The sequence below is a fragment of the Xyrauchen texanus genome, chromosome 3 (assembly GCF_025860055.1).
Source record: "Xyrauchen texanus isolate HMW12.3.18 chromosome 3, RBS_HiC_50CHRs, whole genome shotgun sequence".
In the NCBI taxonomy this organism is placed as follows: domain Eukaryota; kingdom Metazoa; phylum Chordata; class Actinopteri; order Cypriniformes; family Catostomidae; genus Xyrauchen; species Xyrauchen texanus.
In genome coordinates this window covers 25,208,355-25,226,729 of record NC_068278.1, presented here as the reverse complement: position 1 = coordinate 25,226,729, position 18,375 = coordinate 25,208,355, and the positions used below count along the sequence as shown (strand labels likewise).

The following is an 18,375-nucleotide window of genomic DNA, read 5'->3' as shown; positions in this document are numbered from 1 at the left end:
AGCTCTATGGTGCAATCAAAACATTGCTCCATTTATTTGAGAATTCCAGCCAGACACAGAAACACTGGCTTAACCAACCAGGTCCAGATGCAAGTTAAAAAAATGAGTAAAGATAACTGGCTATAGCCTTCCGTAGAAAAGAAGCAAGTATTCTTTACTTATTTTTTTAAATATCCCCCCCCAGTAAAATATCTAAACATATTTACTTGAAGCAAAATTGTGCAAGATAATAAGACTTATTTTCAGTGTAATGTTAGGCATTACAGGCAGACAAAGATGACTATGATGAAGTGAGAACCGAAGTGCAGTTTATTTACAACGTGAAATCCCAAAAATATGAATACAAAACATACATAAATATCTTGACTTCACATGACAATGTTACACCAAAACAATACTTGAAAAAAGACAATGGCAAACATGAGGGCTTAAATACATGGACATAGGCAAACACATGACATTGACAACCAATCACAAGACCAAACTAATAACAAGATAATCAAACAATGAACCAATGAAAACAAGATACATGATCAGAGGAAACACATGACAGGATCACATGAGGGAACAGGAAATCACGTGAGGAACTTAACTTTCAAAATAAAAGACATGAACACAAAACACATTTAAACGTGACACTCAGAGAATATATCTTGGGCATAAACCTCAATTGTAAATTTGAAAAATGTTCACAGTCAGTGCTTGGGATTGACATCCACACTTACAGGTGTGTCTTGAAATTCCCTGTTCATACAACAGTTTAAATAAAAAAAATACAACGGCTTGAATACTGTGTATGAACTAACAACCAAAGTCACAACTGTATTTTAATGGCTTCATCCATAGAGACGGTGACTGAAGTAAATATTAAACATGGTGGTGTCCATAACACCGGCATGTCTTTTCACAATTGACTCCGCATTATGAAATAATTAAGTCCAAAAGAGGGGCAAGTTCATCCATCATAATTAACCGACAGCAGCTTTGAATGCTTTCTAACTGCGTGCGGAGTGCAGCTTTTGTGTCACACGGCTCGTGTCTGTAAGCCTGGTGGAAAACAGCAGTTGGATAGTCGGATAACGCAGCTCATATCTCCGTCTCCATGAGTTAACAAAACCCCACATAAAATACAGTTGTCACGCTCATGTACAGTGCAGCTGTCCGCTGTGTGAACGCAACCGTATTAAGCACTCAAAACAGGTCTGAAACTGTATTCTGCTGCTGTGTGAACATGGCCAGAAAGTCATACGGGTTGGAACAACAATAGGGTGTGTAAATGGGCAAGCTATTCCTTTAAGAATGTTTGGATATTTTTTATTGAAAATGAGACAGAAATACTGATTAAGAGAATTATTTTGTTTTTCATACATTTTTCATTAGTCATTGTTTTCGTTATCTTTTACTTTGTTGATCTTTAGGTCCCACTGACTTACCTTGCTTGAGTTTATTAGAACACCTGTCCTTGCTGTAAGTAGTGGACTGTTATAGATCCAGTGACATGTGACTGGGACAGGCCATGCCACATGTGTTCAGGGTGGTTGTTTATGGCCTCTCTGCATTTGCGGTATAAGCCTCTCTGTTTGTTTGTGTGAAGAGGCTTGTCCTCACGACTATTTAAGTATTGAGTTTCCCAACAAGGTGTTCCTTAACATACAAGAAGAGGGAGTAACCTTGAGTGAGTAAGAATTAAGAAACACACCTGTCACTGTCTTGCTTCAATCAGTATGAATCATCTACCTGCAAATACACGTCAACATGTGCTGGGCTGACCCTTTTGATATTAACAAGCAACCTCGTTGGTGCTGTTTTGCCAGTAGACATGACATTGTACGTTTGTTTGTTTAGACATCATCATCTCCTTTTCACTGGTTAGTGGTGCTGACCGTGGTTACTAATCTGACAAACACTGGTACATCCTTGCCTCTTTTAGGACCCAAGTCGTTCGGGTGACATCTGAGCAAGTTAGCTAATCTTGGCTGTAAAACACTCCACAGTGCATTGACACTGTGGCTTATACTGCAGGTGACTGCAAGGTCATAGTCACCATTCTCTGTACCTACATTTTTGAACAGTTTAGGAATGACTGAGCAAGGTAGGTGTACATTTTAGGAACTCGATTACTTAAATTTATGTTGCAATGTCTTTTGCTGGATTTGAGGTGACTTTTCTAATTGGTAGCATGCAGCATACCGTAGCATACTGTTGTCGTTTGATGCAGCAGAATTAGCTAGTGCTGCAAACTGATATTTGTAAAAGTTCTTCCATCCTCAGTTTAAAATAACTTGTAATGTATGCTACACAATTATTTTTAATTGCAGCCACTTTTTTTTCCACCTCTTTATCCACTATAGAAATATGTTTTGACAAGCGCGCAGTTGACTTTTGCCAAAAATTTATTTCAATTAACTTTGTGTAGCTGTGTCATTGTTGTACGTTTTTGCACTGAGTTGGTGTAGAATGTGTCTCCATGAAGTGATTTATCAATGAGCTCTTTTGCTGGAAATGTTGGCAAGTTCTTTTCTCTGTTCTAGCCAAAAAGTCCAAAATGTATAAAGTTTTTTTTTTTTTCTGCCTTTGTTAAATAGTGCCTAATGACATTGCACAGCAGTTTTAGGTAGAAACTGCAGTTTGGCTATGAACTTTGGCCATGCTGCATGTGTCTGCAGAAACTAAGACTCAAATTCAGTTGAGTGTATTTTTGTTGAAGTTTTTTGTTTCTGTCTGAGTTGGAGGAAATTCCATGACACATCCTGTGTTTCATAATTCTCAAGACTGTTTTTTTACTAGCTTCACAAGTATTTGTTCTTTGGAGAACATGGGAGACCTCCAACTGTTTCTTCCTGCTGTTCTTCCATCAGAGGTTTATGAGGCCCACCACTGTTTCTGCTGTACACATGCATGTACATTGCTCAGTTACCGTGTTAAATGCTTTCTCCTATCCCAGTTTAATATGCAGAGACTGCTATGAGCAGAGCCACATGGAATCTGCAGATTTCCGAAGAATTGTAATGCCTGTTGTAAACAAAGTTGTACACATCCTCCACCCCTACTGTGTTTATTAGATATTTTTGCCAATTTGATAGTATCTGTAGGCATTAATAAGATGGTAAACTCATAGCTCTGTTAAAAACATTTCACCATGTTTTAACCTTCCTAATACTTTCAAAAGAGCCCCTACCTTGTAACTGTCTTTTTTTTTTTTTGGGTATTAAAAATTATTAATAAAATAAAATTCTCCAGAGTGCAAAATCTCCAGAGTAATACATACACACACACACATATATATATATAATATATATATATTTTATATATATTTAAAGGATTTGATGCTATTTGGATCTTATTTACATGTAAATTTCTGAATTTGAAAAAATGGATGTCTGGACAATGCAAATCAATTTGTGTGTTCGAGTAGCAAATAGGAGCAAAATCACCATGTCTTGTACCTATCAGATAAAGGAAACCGTTTTTATTAAATCTGAAAATAAATCGGTGTGGAGAAGAATAAAATTCAGTATTATGGGCTGTTAATTCTTGATGTCACCCATGCTATTTCAACAGTGCGCTAAGGGGCCATTCACACTAAATACGTTCTTGTGTTAAAAAGGTTGATGCAGTGCAAAGAACTTTTTTTTTTTTTTTAACCTGACATGGCATCGGAAGAAACGCGGCTCTCTGGCACTCTGTTCCAAGATTCTGAAAAAGAGCGAGACGCAATGCAATGATCGAAGACCTCCGTTCTAGCACAATGGTAAAACAGCCCAGACGGACACAAAAACGCATTATGTGAGTGCACCATAAGATGCACAACTTCTCCTTCACACAAACAAATCCTTTTCTTGTTTTAGCATTTAAATTAATATATAGTTTGTGGTGGTTGCAAATAGTGAGATGGTTGCCCCACATTTCGGATCTTTATTTGGCCTTATTGCTTTTGAAGTTGTTCCATGTTTAGATCCTTCCAGTCTCAGTGCTAATTTAAAATCGAGTGCTGCCTCATTGCAGAGCATTTATAAGGTGAAAATGTTCTCTACTTTGCTGAGAAATAAGACTAACTGTGACTTGGTTTTCAGTACATGTTAATTCTCCTTTACCCTAAATTAAGTGATTTTACAATGCCCACCATTTGAAGGGTAGACTTCTATTTGTTGTTAAATATTAAATTACCTCAATGAAAGCTCATGGTTTGGTCAAGCTACCTACAAGGTCATGCACACAAGCTCCTTATTGCAACACTAGATTCATCACCAGTTTATCTGATTTAACCCATGTTTTGTATTATTTACATCACCTTGACTTTAGCCCTTTGTTTATAAACAATGTTGTGATGAGGAGGGCAGTGACAGGCCGTGAGTGTGCACGGCCGGTTCACTAGTGGGCTAATCAGCCAAGGAGAGGGATAAGGCCAAGCCAGATGCGGCAGTTGTAGAGAGAGATAGAGAGCAACACACACCTGCCATGTGTGTTTATGTTTGTGTCTTAAGTTTTCATTAAACGTTATTTTGACTGTTCAGCCATATTCCGCCACCTCCTTTCCCATTTTTAACCCTGTTACAAATGTATATTTCTTATAACAAAGGTTTCCCACAAATTTGTCTTCCTCTTAAACCTAGGTCAAGTCATTATATCAATGTGAATCATGCATGTGGTATTGTGTCTAACATTTTTGTGTTGTATTGTTGTTTTGTCCAGTTTGCAGGTTGCATGGCAAGCTGATCCGATGCATGACATTTGCATGAGTGCACTCAAGCTCTTTGTGGGATTTCGAGCGAGTGGCTGCAGTCATGGCCCAAACTATAAACAGCAATGCCTCAGGTAACACCCCTTCCTTTTAATTATGTGTGACTGACTGTTCTGTTCTCTAATGAATCATCAGGGATAACTTTGCCAATTAAATAGCCAGGTGAGTATTAGGTACAGTGGCCCCAAAATTATTTAGACACTTAAGCAAAACTTAAAATGTCTGCATGTCTTCTCATCTCCATGTGGCAATTATTTTAAAGAAAGATCACACTTTTCAGATAGAAGATTTTTAGGTTTCAAATGATAGTTGAAGTCAGAAGTTTACATACACTTAGGTTGAATTAATTAAAAGTCATTTTCATATTTCAAATTGGCAAGCTATAGTTTTATCAAGTGATTTGATATCTACTTTGTGAATGAAACAAGTAATTTTTCCAAAAATTGTTTACAAACAGATTGTTTCACTTTTAATTGTGTATCACAATTCCAATGGTTAACTGTGCCTTTAAAATTACAGAAAATGATGTCAAGCCTTTGGCAATTAGCCAATTAGCTTATGATAGGTACATATGATAGGAGGTGTACCTGTGGATGTATTTTAAGGCCTAGTTTAAACTCTGTGTCTCTTGCTTGACATCATGGGAAAATCAAAAGAAATCAGCCAAGCCCTCAAAAAAATTGTGGACCTCCACAAGTCTGGGAGCAATTTCCATATGCCTGAAGGTACCACGTTCATCTGTACAAACAATAGTACGCAAGTATAAACGCCATGAGACAACACAGCCATCAGGAAGTTGATGCATTCTGTCTCCTAGAGATGAACGTAGTTTGGTGCAAAAAGTGCAAATCAATCCCAGAACAACTGCAAAAGATCTTGTGAAGATGCTGGAAAAAACAGGTAGACAAGTATCTATATCCACAGTAAAACAAGTCCTATATCGACATAACCTGACAGGCTGCTCTGCAAGGAAGATGTCACTGCTCCAAAACTGGCATAAAAAAAAGCCAGACTACAGTTTAAGTGCACAAAGCTCTTGTCCTCTGGTCTGATGAAACAAAAATTTAACTGTTTGGCCATCATTATGTTTGGAGGAAAAAGGGTGAGGCTTGCAAGCCAAAGATCACCACTCCAACTGTGAAGCATGGAGGTGGCAGCATCATGTTGTGGGGGTGCTTTGCTGCAGGAGGGACTGGTGCACTTCACAAAATGGATGGAATCATGTGGAAGGAATATTATGTGGATATTTTGAAGCAACATCTCAAGAAATCAGCCAGGAAGTTAAAGCTCTGTTGGAATTTTGGGTAGTATAATTTTACACCGATTAAATATGGATTCAAGTGTCCATATACATTTCCCATACAGGGTTTCCGTTGTCCGGTAATTACCGGACATTGGCCGGTAAAAAAATTAAATGTCCGACAAAATTAAATCTCTCCGGTCAAATTGTCCGATTAAAATTGCCTAATAATCCCGTCCCCCTAACACAATCTGAATTTGAGAATCCCGTCCCCCTAACACAATCTGAATTTGAGAATAAGCCTAAAATGTATAAAGCAAAAATACACCGATCTTTTGCTATGTTATAAAGGAACAGGGTCTATCGTTTGAAAGTTATGAAACAACATCGCATGCTGCATTTCAAATAAAGCGCACGCCTAAAACGGCTGCAATATAGACCTAAACAACGAACGATTGAGTGAGACGTTTCAAATATGGCCAGGCCCAGGCAGACTAGCTTTAAAAGCTTTTTTCAGAGGCCAGACGATGGTGAATCAGGAACATCTCATTATAGATAGATCAGTGCTTCTAATCCGCGCATTCGTGCAGTTTTTTTCTCTATCATCAAAACTGAATAGCCTATGTTCATCAGTGCATGGTTACAGTCTATATCAAGCAGGGACACGTTTGTGTGCATTTTATTTTGTGATTTCACCGGAATTAATAGAGAGTCTCCGCAACGGCGATAGATTGAAACGCGCGTCCTAGTGAAGATTGCGCAACTCGCGCAGCGCGTCGTCCATGCAACTGATAGCAGCGGACACGAAGCTCAGCTTGATTTCAAAAACAACAGATTTTAGCGCTAGATATCTTATTTAATAACGGACTAAATGAATGATCTGCTAGTTAACTGGAGATGTTTTATTTATTTGTATTAGGTACATCCGTGCCTCAATGTTTCAAAAAGTGAATGTGTGTGAAACCACAGTAAAAACAATTGGCGTTGATTGACGCCAATCGGACGTTCACGTTTTTTTTTTCGTCTATTTGAAAGTTAAGCTAATAATAATATGTTGCAGTCTATACGGCCTGATTATGTCATTTTTTAAGTTACATAGTCTGCCTCCAGTTTTCCTCAACTTGACTAATTAAGAGGCGATATATTTGACCGGCATATCATCAAAATGTCCGTAAAACGAAACCTCTGCCGGTCACTTTGACCGGCACCATTTTTTTCTAGCGGAAACTCTGTTCCCATAATATGTAAGTAATTTTATAATGGAATTAGCCACATTGGACCACCATTATAAGAAGGATAAATGACAAATGATCAGACTAGAAATCTGAATACAAATCCCCACCATTAAAATGTTATACTACGGCTTGTTGTATTGGCTCTCAATTTATATTTAAGAATTATGATTTAATTCCCTTATTGGAGTAAGACTATTCTCGTGGTTTATTGAAAATAATATCCCAAATATGTTAGATATGGTTCGAGCTACAGAACACAAATCAAGTAACGAGATTATATACCACAGTCAAATTAACTTTGAAAACCAATAAGACTTCTAATCTACAACATAAATCTAATTTAACACAGACAAACATAAACAGGTTGGTAATTGAGTAACAGACGGTGAATGGAAAATGTTACTTTATGGAGTATATAGGTAATGCTTTGTATAGATAATGCTTTGAGAACCATTGATAATTTAGTCTCAATTTGCAATTGGGTACCTCAAATTATATTAAAGAGACACCAGGATATTCAGCAAAAGCCTGAAGTTGTACTTGTGTTTCCTTGCGTTGCTTTGAATCTTTGGCTGTGTCGGTAGAAATTTCTGGTTGTTCCGTCAATGTTTTGACCTCTGTTAAGATTGTGGACCGTTTGTTGCTGGAATGATGTGGAGGCTTTGAAGAGAGGCCTCCCGCGAGGAAGACTTGCGACTCCTGTTACGTGTCTGTGTGTTGTAGAGCAGAGATTGTGAAGAGCTTCCTCCAAACTTTGCATTCCAAGCTTTTCTGGACTGTACATTGTGCAAAGCAAGAGGAGCACCAGAGCGAGGGCTTAGAGCCACGAGGGCAAGAGCATGGAGGATGAAGCGATATGAAGAGGAAGACATAATTTGTGCGATGCAGGGACGCTTAGTACTGTTGAGATTGGCCACACCCCAAAGGTGTCTTGAGCCAATCAGAAGTGTCTTTTCTGATACCATGTGATCATCTGTCTGTCCCTCCTTCTGAAGGGGGTTAATGTTCCTTTGTCCCATTTCCCACTCGAAAAATTACATATTTTCATATCTCTGATACAACTGAATATATAAAAAATGTACAAACATTTCTGAAATGCAGAGAAATCTCAATGATAGTAAACATGATGTGCTGGTCATGAATTGTTACCATTTATATTAATAAAACAAGATTAAAAATTATAATCATCAATTTGTCAGTTAGAATTACAGGTCATAAGAAGTGGTTGAGGCTCAGGTTGAGGCTCAGTGGTTGAGGCTCAGGGTTACTGACCAGAAGGTCGGGGGTTCAAGCCCCAGCACCACCAAGATGCCACTGTTGGGCCCTTGAGCAAGGCACTTAACTCCAGGTTGCTCCGGGGGGATTGTCCCTGTAATAAGTGCACTGTAAGCCGCTTTGGATAAAAGCGTCTGCCAAATGCATAAATGTAAATAATTTTCAGAATCATCTAGCAAGGCTAGGTATTGTGTACATTTTGGTACAAAAAGGGAGAATCTGTGCATTTTATAGGATTAAATCAGCGAAGTACTGTGACTTTGTATGAAATGTTCATGGATTAAGATGAGAGATCCTACAAAAGAGTTCAAAGGGATTCTTTGCTCTCATCTCGTACAGAGTTTTAGCATGTGACACAGGAAATGTCTCATTTTAAATGTGTGAAATTAGTTGAGTCGAAGGACAAATGAGTATCTTTAGCTTTCCATGGGGTTTCCATGGCGACAGTTCTTTATCTAATGGCGCTTTTCCATTACCAGTACCAGCTCGCCTCGGCTTGCCTCAACTCGGCTCGCTTTTCGCTCTGTTTTCCATTGCAGACAGTACCGCCACAAATAGTACCCGGTCGTCATAGCGACGCCGCAGGAAACTGCCGTGACGTAATCTTATGCGCGACACACATATCCGCTACCCACACACACAGGACAATGGAGGAAATCGAGTGTATGCTGTTTCTCACAGCAAGAAGACAAACGTTGTTTCATGAGAGGCTGAGGGCAGCAAAACGAAACACTGCTGAAAAAAACAGGAGAGTTTGGGAATTACTACAGAGTTCAGACTACGAGACGAATCCGGTTGTTCAAAGCCGACGCAAGAGGGTAAGTTATGATAACATAGCTAACGTTTGCATATGTGTAAATACTATACGCAAAGTATTTAATCAACTTTATAGCTACCAGTATTACGTACTAAAATGTGCATGGTTTATGTGTTTCAGATCCGTTTAGCTTTGCAAAGTCGCCGCGGCAGGCCGTCTGTTTGGGCTTTCAACCGAGCTACCGAGTGGTGGGATGTTATTGTTCCTGGTTTCACAAACGCGCAGTGGGTTCAGAACTTCAGAATGTCGGAAGAAACATTCATATATTTGTACAACAAACTGCGTCCAGTGATGGAGAGACAAGACACAAGCTTCCGCAAGTGCGTTCCTCTAAAGAAGAGAGTGGCCATCGCACTATGGAAGCTTGCAACCGGTTCAGAGTACAGAACTATCGGCCATCTTTTCGGAGTAAGCATAACAACTGTTTGCGGTGTGTTCAAGAGTTCACTGCTGCTGCAGAAACGTTGTTGGTTCCCGAACAAATCCGTTACCCAGACCAGGAGAAGTTTGAAGAAATGGCTGCCTACATTGAGAACAGATGGGGGCTCCCGCAGTGTGTTGGTGCTATTGATGGATCACACATACCCATTTTGGCACCACAGGAGTACCACTGTGACTATTTCAACCGTAAAGGCTGGCACTCCATCGTCCTTCAAGGTGTTGTAGATGGAAAAGGACTGTTCTGGAGCGTGTTTGCTGGAACTGCCTGGCAGCTTGCATGATGCTCGTGTTTTAAGACTGTCCACATTGTGGGAGTTGGCCAGCCGTGGCAACCACTTTCCAACTTACACCAGGAATATTGGTGGGGTGAATGTTGGCTGCTACATCCTGGGAGATTCTGCCTATCCCCTGCAGAACTGGCTCCTAAAGCCATTCACTGACACTGGACGGCTGACAGTAGAACAGCAGATCTACAACAAGAAAATATGTCGAGCACGGGTAGTGGTTGAAAACGCTTTTGGTAGACTGAAGGGAAGGTGGCGTTGCCTCATGAAAAGAAATGACTGTGATGTTACAATTGTGAAATCTATGATTCTTACTTGCTGTGCTTTGCATAACCTTTGTGAGAGTCACGGAGAGGACTATGACAATGACTGGGATGCACCTGCAGCAGCAGAGCCTGTGGTGGCAGTGGCACAGGGTGTTGAGGAGGAGGGCAGAGATGTACGAGAGGGACTGATGCGTTATTTTAATTGCTAAATAAATACATTATCATTAAATATGTTGTCTCTGCTGTTTTTCATTAAAGGTTATCACAGAATACAATCTGAAAATACTTGTTCAAACCCTTGTAAAAAAGCAAACCATCCAAAAAAAACACTGTTTGTAATAAGTTTCAAAAAGGTTTTATTTAAACACGCATACAAATAGAAAAAAAATATAATATTAATATAAATTCACACATCCGACTATATACATATGTTACATGTAGTGCAAACATTAAATTAAAATAAACAAAGGGGTTTCAGTCCAGGGGCGGTGGAACAGCATCCCACCGGTTCAGTGCCTGGACAAGCTGGCTCAGGGTTCCCAGAAAGGCCTGGTTGAAGGACGACATTGCAGCAATCTCCTCTCTCCTTAAAGCCGCTCGAGTTCTCGGGCATGTGCTGCATCATCGAGTGCCATCTGTAAATGGCGCTCCGCTGTGCCGGTTCAACTCCAGCTGCTCGACATCCGATGTCTGCATCTCCCTCAGGACAGTCAGATGCTCCTGTTCCCTCTTTCGTTTCCTCCGTCCTGGCCAAAAAATTATTACAATGAATGAGTTATAAAGAAAAACGGACCAGTCACGTTTCATTCAAAGGTTGTGTGTGTTTTAAATTGTTCACATGTATTATCATTACAGCTGCTACACAAAAAAGACAAGCCCACAACTTACTATTACTTATATAGTATATGTAACGACTTAACATCTGAGCCCAACTATTTTAGTAAATGTCAACATTAAAATACTATGTGTACAGTATAGGTGTACACTGTGTACGTCTGGAAAGTTATAAAAATACTGAACAGGTATATTAATGAATCCTGTATTCCCATAACTGGGAATGCTTCCTGTTGTTATGCAAGTAAGTTTACGTTATTGAGTTATTGATACGATTAATGATATATTAATAAGTGTGTATGGATTCACAGACAACAGGCTAGAAGGGTTTACTTTTTCTCAATTATACTAACCGGTTGCCGGTGTCGACGCTACTGATCTTGTTGGCGTCGATGGTGCCGCTGGTTCTGGTGCCAACGTGGCATCAGTGGGTGTCACTGAACCATTCTCCCTCGTCGAAAATGAATCTTAGATAGAAAGATCATACAAAAGTCAACACAATACGAAAATAGCAATGGCAGATAGTTAGCAGCTAGCTAGAGGTAGCAGCAATTGTTATCTGCGACACAAGTTTACAGTCTTCGTTGTTATAAGTGAGCTTCAGCTTTTCAAAAGCCAGCCTACAGAAAACATAACTCTCGAGCTGAGTGCGCCTACAGAATTAATGTAATGTAAACTTAAAACACTTACCATCCTCCATCAGCGACTCCAACAAACTGGTGGCCGAGTCAAGTCCACCCTCCCCCCCGTTGCTCGCCGGTCTATGGCCGTAGATACCGTCCATCTGTTCATACCACTCCCAGCTTTTTCGGTTTGAACCACTGCGGCCGTTGTGGTCCTTTACAGCTCTGTAGTCACTTTTCAGTTTTTTAACTTTTCCCTACATTGCTGGAAAGTCCTGTTGTAGCCATGTGTGGACAGCAGTTCGGAGATTTCTCGATAAACTTTTTCGTTCCTCGTTGCCCCATCAAGCTCTCGCTGGATCCTTTCTTCGGCAACCAAACAAAGAAAAGTCTGCACCTCCTCGTTTGACCACGGCGTATTCTTCCGAGTTGCCATAATAATAGTTTTGTAGGCTATATCTTTGTTTACTTTTTAAACTATTTAAAAATGGCGGGTTATTCTGGCTACTCCGTCTGGCGCAGCAATGATGACGCAGTGAATAGTGACGATTCTCTCTGACCAATCAGCAGTCGGCATTGTTTTTACGTCACATTTTAGTATCGCCTCAGCCCGCTCAGAACCTCGCCGGAGGTGGTACGAAAAAAAGTACCCGAAAGCAGGTACAGGTACAACTTTTACACAGTGGAAAACCAAACAAAGTCGAGTTGAGTTGAGCCGAGACGAACTGGTACTGTGTAGTGGAAAAGCGCCATATCTCTTGGAATGTGTGTGCCAGGTGTGGGGGGTTTTCCTAGGAGTGTGGAAATAAGATCCATCTGAGGTCTTTTGCAGATGGTTGATAACCATTAAGTTCAGGGTATTCCTGATTTATGACATGGAGAGGAAGAATCTTGGTGTGTCCACAGAACTCTTCTTTGTTCATAAGACGGTCAACATTAGCGAAATGCAGGTTTTAGCTAGACTCCTCGACGCCAGTACGCATTCCTGGTTTCTTAGTTTAATAACTTTGATCCAGGAGCCAGGGGCGTGTCTAGAGCATTTTCAGTGGGGGGGGCCATGCTGGGGCACTGCCTCCAAACGGGGTGGCCGCCAGTGACCAAAAAAAAAAACTAAATTCTACAGTATATTACGTAAATCCTATTGACTTTATTATTGTTTTAACTTGAATAAAGTTACTTGTAAACAAATGTAGATATAAAGCACATTTTTGATTAATTTAGTTTTTTGTCATCCCTGTATATATCCATTAAGTTAAATTTGAGAGCCAGTGTTTATTATTTTTAGTGTTTCATAAAACTAACAAGTTTATAAAATAAAAGCAATTTTAATAATGAGCAATTTTAAAAACCCAGAAGCAGAAACGATGTCAACTATTTTCTTTTAATTAGTTTGGCCATTACAATATACAGTAGTTTTATTCACAATCTCTTTCAAATAATAATAATTAAAAAAAAAAAATCCCCCCACTGTAATAATTCAAATGGTTTGGCCAAAACATCATAGTGTTTCATTCAACATTTCTGTCAGATTAATTTACAAAAAAGCTGAGTAAAACACAGAGTTAAAGTTTTAGCACTGTAACAGTTCAAATGAAAACACCACAGTTTAAAAATAAAATATGGAACCATTACATTGTGCTCTGCTAATATATTAAAGAATAGTCTTTAGTTTAGAAACAATAAAAACAGTAGCAGAAAGAGAGGAAAATAGTCGAAAAAGAAAGAAGGCAGACCTCAACTAAAACAGCTGGATTCTTCTGTTTCGGTGGTGACTGGCAAGCTCACCATTATTATTTATAATGGTTGCAGAGTTATTATCTATATTGATTAAAAATAATGGTATTAAAGGTCTTTCAGTGTTGGATAGACATATACTTATAAGCCAGTTTGCTGACGATACAACATTGTTTCTAAAGAATGAATATCAAATTCCATTAGCTTTACATTCTATTAACCAGTTTTCTAAAGCTTCGGGCACATTTAAACCTAAACAAATGTGTAATGTTAACACTGCATGAGTTTCCTTTGCAGTCATTATCTAATATACAAATTAAAAGGGAAGTTAAATATTTGGGGATTATTATTTCTAAAGATAAAGATGTTATGGAGAATAAAAATGTGTTGAAAAACATAGATAAATGTAAGTCCATATTGAATAGATGGCTGCAGAGGGATCTTACAATTTTTGGAAGGGTTCTTTTATCTAAAATGGATAGTTTGTCCAGACTCATCTATCCAGCCTTCTCCTTGCCCATATCGACACGAATGATTAAATTAATAAATAAGGTGAATTTTAAATTTATTTGGAGAAATAAGTGACAGTACATTAGAAAGGAGGACATGATTAAAAAATATGAAGACGGTGGATTGAATGCTATTGATTTTGACATTATGAATGGTGTTTTGAAATTGAAATGGTTAAAATCCTTCATTCAAAATAGCCACTCCTTTTGGTTTATTGTCCCCAATGCTATCTTTAACAAACTGGGGGGAATACACTTTGTTATGTTGTGACTTTGAGTGCACCTCGTTACCAGTTAAACTTTCAGCCTTCCATCAGCAAGTGCTGCTCTATTGGAAACTATTGTTCAAACAACTTCACTCCTCACAACACTCCAGTTTTGAATAGTAGATATATAAAATTTGGCAGAAAATCTGTGTATTTTGAAGAATAGATATCTAAAGGGATTTGGGCTATTGCCCATTTCTTGGATGATAATGGAAATTTGTTACTGTATAGAGTGTTTTGTGAGAAATTCCAAGTACAGTGTACCGTTAATATTTTTAATTGAATGATTAGAGCTATACCAATTCCTTTAAGATTAATGGTTAAAGAAGACATGTTGTACTCAAATCTCCCCAGTACTGAGACTGTCACGATTCCCTTGTTGTCTGCCCTGTGTTTCACTAGTCTTTGTCTCAAACTCCTATTCCGTTTGTAAAAACTACACTTCCCATGATTCCCGGCCCTCATCACTGCCAGCCCTGTGTCATTGTGCTCACCTGATCGTCGTTTGTCATCATCATGTCTCCTGTGTATTTAAACCCTGCTGTTTCTCCATTCCCCTGTCGATTGTTGAGGTTTGTGGACGCCTGTTTCCGTGCTCGTTCTATGTTTCTCCTGCCTGTACAACCTTTCTATGTTTTCCGTGTTTTTGTTTTATTTCCCCATTGTGGGTATTTCCTTTGTTCCTGTTTTGTCTGTTTTCATGTTTTTTCAATAAAACCTGCAAATAGATCCTCACTCCACGTCTGCCTTCAACTTATCTGTAACAGAGACAGCTCTCCTTAGAAGGTTATGATTTTTGTGATAAAAAAATGTACAAATAGAGTCATTAGAATTATTTTTTTACAGGCTTATTACCCAAACCCAATTAGATGGGAATACGTGCTTAAAGATTTTGATACGGTTGAAATAAAAAATTTTTTAAATGAGATTTATCCTACTAAAGAATTTTTAAGATTGAAATTTTATTTTGATGTGAATAATTGTGTTTTTTGTGAAACAAATATTGAAAATCTAGAGCATGCCTTCTTTGATTGTGATCTGGTGCCCCTTTTGGAGTGAGGTGCAGAATTGGTTAAGGTCTAGGAGGGTTGAACTCCCACCTCTCACGTGGAAGTTAATTAGGTTTGGTGTTTGTCTGGAAAACAAAGATTGTGATTTTGTTATTAATTTCTTGTTATGTTTTGGAAAGTTTTTCATGCATAAATGCAGATGGATTAAATCTAAACCCAACTTTAATCACTGGATGAATGAAGTTAAACTCTTGTGCAAATCTTTAAAATTTGTTAAAAATCAGAAAGCCCTTAAACTGATTTCTCTTTTGGATACGTTTAATTTAATTTTAAAAAGTCCCTTTTTATTTATTTTTTCATTTTATTTATTTATTTTTGTTTTTTTTTTCTATTTAATTATTGGTTTGTTCATAGTGTGTTTTCTGTTCTTTGTACTAGCTGTGCTCAACCTATGGCTGAACAATTGAGGTTATATTCAGAGATTTGTTGATGTACCTTGTTTGTTTGTGTTGTTGAAGAATAATAAAATTAAAAAAAAGTATGTCGAAACAATTTACTGCAATTGTAGACAGTAGTTATTTGAGAAAATTGTTATGTATATTTTGATAAGTCACTTGTTATTTGTATCCTTTTTTTTTTTTTGGCAATAAAGATGACTTTATTAAGCTTTAAAAAAAAAATACTTCTTTGAATCACGAACTTCAGTAGAGTCTATAAACTGATTGGCCGTAAAATTAACCAATCACAAGACACCTTATAGGGGGGGGCACCTGGGGTGGCCAATCGAATTTCAGGGGGGCACCGCCACCCCGTAGACCCGCCCCTGCCAGGAGCTTCGCTGATATTACCTCCAAGTCATTCAGCGTGGTGATTGATAATTCTTCTGCCCATAAGATCCTTGAGCTTGGTTGCAAATGGGCCTTTCAAATTGTGAAAAACTGAGTTTAAATGTATTTGGCTATGGTGTATGTAAACTTCTGACTTGAACTGTATATTTCATGTTGACGGTATAAAATGTAGACTACCGTGTACTAGGGCTGGGCGATAAAACGCTATACATTTTTATCGTGATTAAAAAAAACTCAACGATAAGCTTTTGAGTAATTTTAGATATTTAGCCTGTGTTTTACATCTAGACATGCGTGTTGCTAAAAACACTAGCAGTTTGGCTTTCTTGTCGTATATTTCCACTGGCGCGTAGTGAGCGAATGTGAGCGAGCGCTTTCAATTCCTTCCTATGGAAGCTGAGCGTCAAGCTCGCGAGGTGGATTGTAAAATTGACAGCAGCGCGGGGCAAGCGGTTCCCTAGAGTTGGGAGTGGCTTTGTGCGGATTACTTCCACGGAAATGCAGCCTCAGACAGTATGAATTTGCTATTGCCCCCGCTATGCAGCTCACCACGTTCCGTATCCGGACCCCAGATTGATTCCATCTTGACTGAAAGATATTATGACGATGGTTAAGCCCACTCCTCGTCTCTATTGAGCAGCGCGACAAAACAACAGTGCCGGTTACATCATATCTGATCTTTCTGCGCTGTATTCTTGAATATTTTTCTCTAGCACTGAAACAAACTTCACTGATGCCCTGTCCTGGGCCACACCCGCATCCTCTTTTCCCCACATGTGCATAAACATGAGGTGCGTGTTTCCAGAGCGCCTTTAGACCATAACGGTTTTTTCTTTCTAAATGTAGTTTTATTAATCAGCATGTTCCAAGTCTTTAATAATAAACAAATAGATTTCTGTTCTAATTCTGTAAAATTATTCAGATGTCATCATCTCTGACAAGGATGACAGACAAAACAATTACTAGTTTGTAGCCTAGTCTTTCTCACTTTAATGAAAATAGAAAAATGGTGCATTCAGACTTTTACATTTTCAAAGGTTTCTCTCTGGAGATACCCCTGAACCCACATACAGTATCATTCCTCAGTCACAAGGGCTTCTATGCCCCCATACTTGGATATCTGTATGTAAAGAAATATGAAAATAATTATGTAAAATAAAAAAAAATATATATATCTCTCTCTGTCATTATGATTTAAAATGAACAGATAATCTCATAACATTCATATCCAACTGCACTCAATTGATAAACTCTTGACAAAATATTGTAATATTTTCATAGAAAATCCCTCAGATACCGCTGCATTGGCAGTGTTTGGGCCCCCAATGCAGTTTTGTAAAGACTATTTTGACTTAGGATTTTGTTTTCTCTTTTTTTTTCTTCTATCTTTCAAAATGACGGAAAGCATTTGGAGTTATCTGCCGATGTTTTAAAAGTTGACCCCCCTGAAAAAAAAACCTGGTTATTGTATCCTCTAGGCTTCTAATCACTTTACGTTCCAAGAGAAAACGAGGAAGAGCTTGTTAATAAAGCATCCTCCGTGGTGTGAATCGAACACTGATAGATATATCATGATGTATACCCATTAGTACCGCCACTCCCTATATGCAGACTACGCAGTCTGCGTAGGGCACAAACTCCCTAGGAGGGCACCAGAAAGTCCACCGGCTGCCCTTACTCGGACGTTATACGTTATTCAATGTACAATGTACGATTGCGCCCCCTTTATTGAGCCGCCGACACCACTATGCGTTGCTTTGCATATATGTTTGAGTCTCTGGTTATAAAGGATATATAAAAAGGTTTTGAAGAAAGAGCAGTACTTAAGGATACAAGTCCACAATTCCTGCACAATTCCTCAGCATGCTGTAAAATATTGCATGTCAGCCGTGCCAGCTCTGAGCACACAACCACAGCTTCAACACATTCCTTTAGACATTCTTCCTCGCAATTAAGTGAAAGAGCAACAACGAGAGTTATAAAAAAATAACTGTCAGCTGTTATCTCTATAGCTTTTATGTTGACTTATACAGTGAAATTAAATAGAATGAATGGGGTTTGCTCCTGTTTTAAGTTGTTTTCAGCAGGACATACTGGGCTAAGATGGTTTGCAGTCTTAACTGGTTCTAGCTGGTCTGCAAGCCTAGAGATTGTGTTCAGCAAACCAGATCAGCATAGGAGACAAGCTAAGACCAGCAATCCATCTTGGGCTGGTTTCAGCTTTTATTTTTCAGCAGGGTGTTTGCACTGTG

The 18,375-nt window shown here is 38.7% G+C and overlaps 1 protein-coding gene across 3 annotated transcripts in view; it reads left to right on the top strand.

Moving 5' to 3' along the window:
- LOC127632497 (KN motif and ankyrin repeat domain-containing protein 1-like) overlaps positions 1–18,375 on the top strand; it is an 88,271-nt gene that overhangs the window by 31,235 nt on the left and 38,661 nt on the right. For 2 of the 3 annotated variants that reach the window (XM_052111110.1, XM_052111118.1), the window contains one exon: positions 4,693–4,815. In XM_052111110.1, coding sequence (XP_051967070.1) covers positions 4,785–4,815 — 31 coding nt within the window. In that variant the 5' untranslated portion in view covers positions 4,693–4,784. Of the gene's footprint in view, positions 1–1,893; positions 2,093–4,692; positions 4,816–18,375 lie in introns of those variants that run through there. The other variant, XM_052111126.1, reaches the window with a different exon arrangement.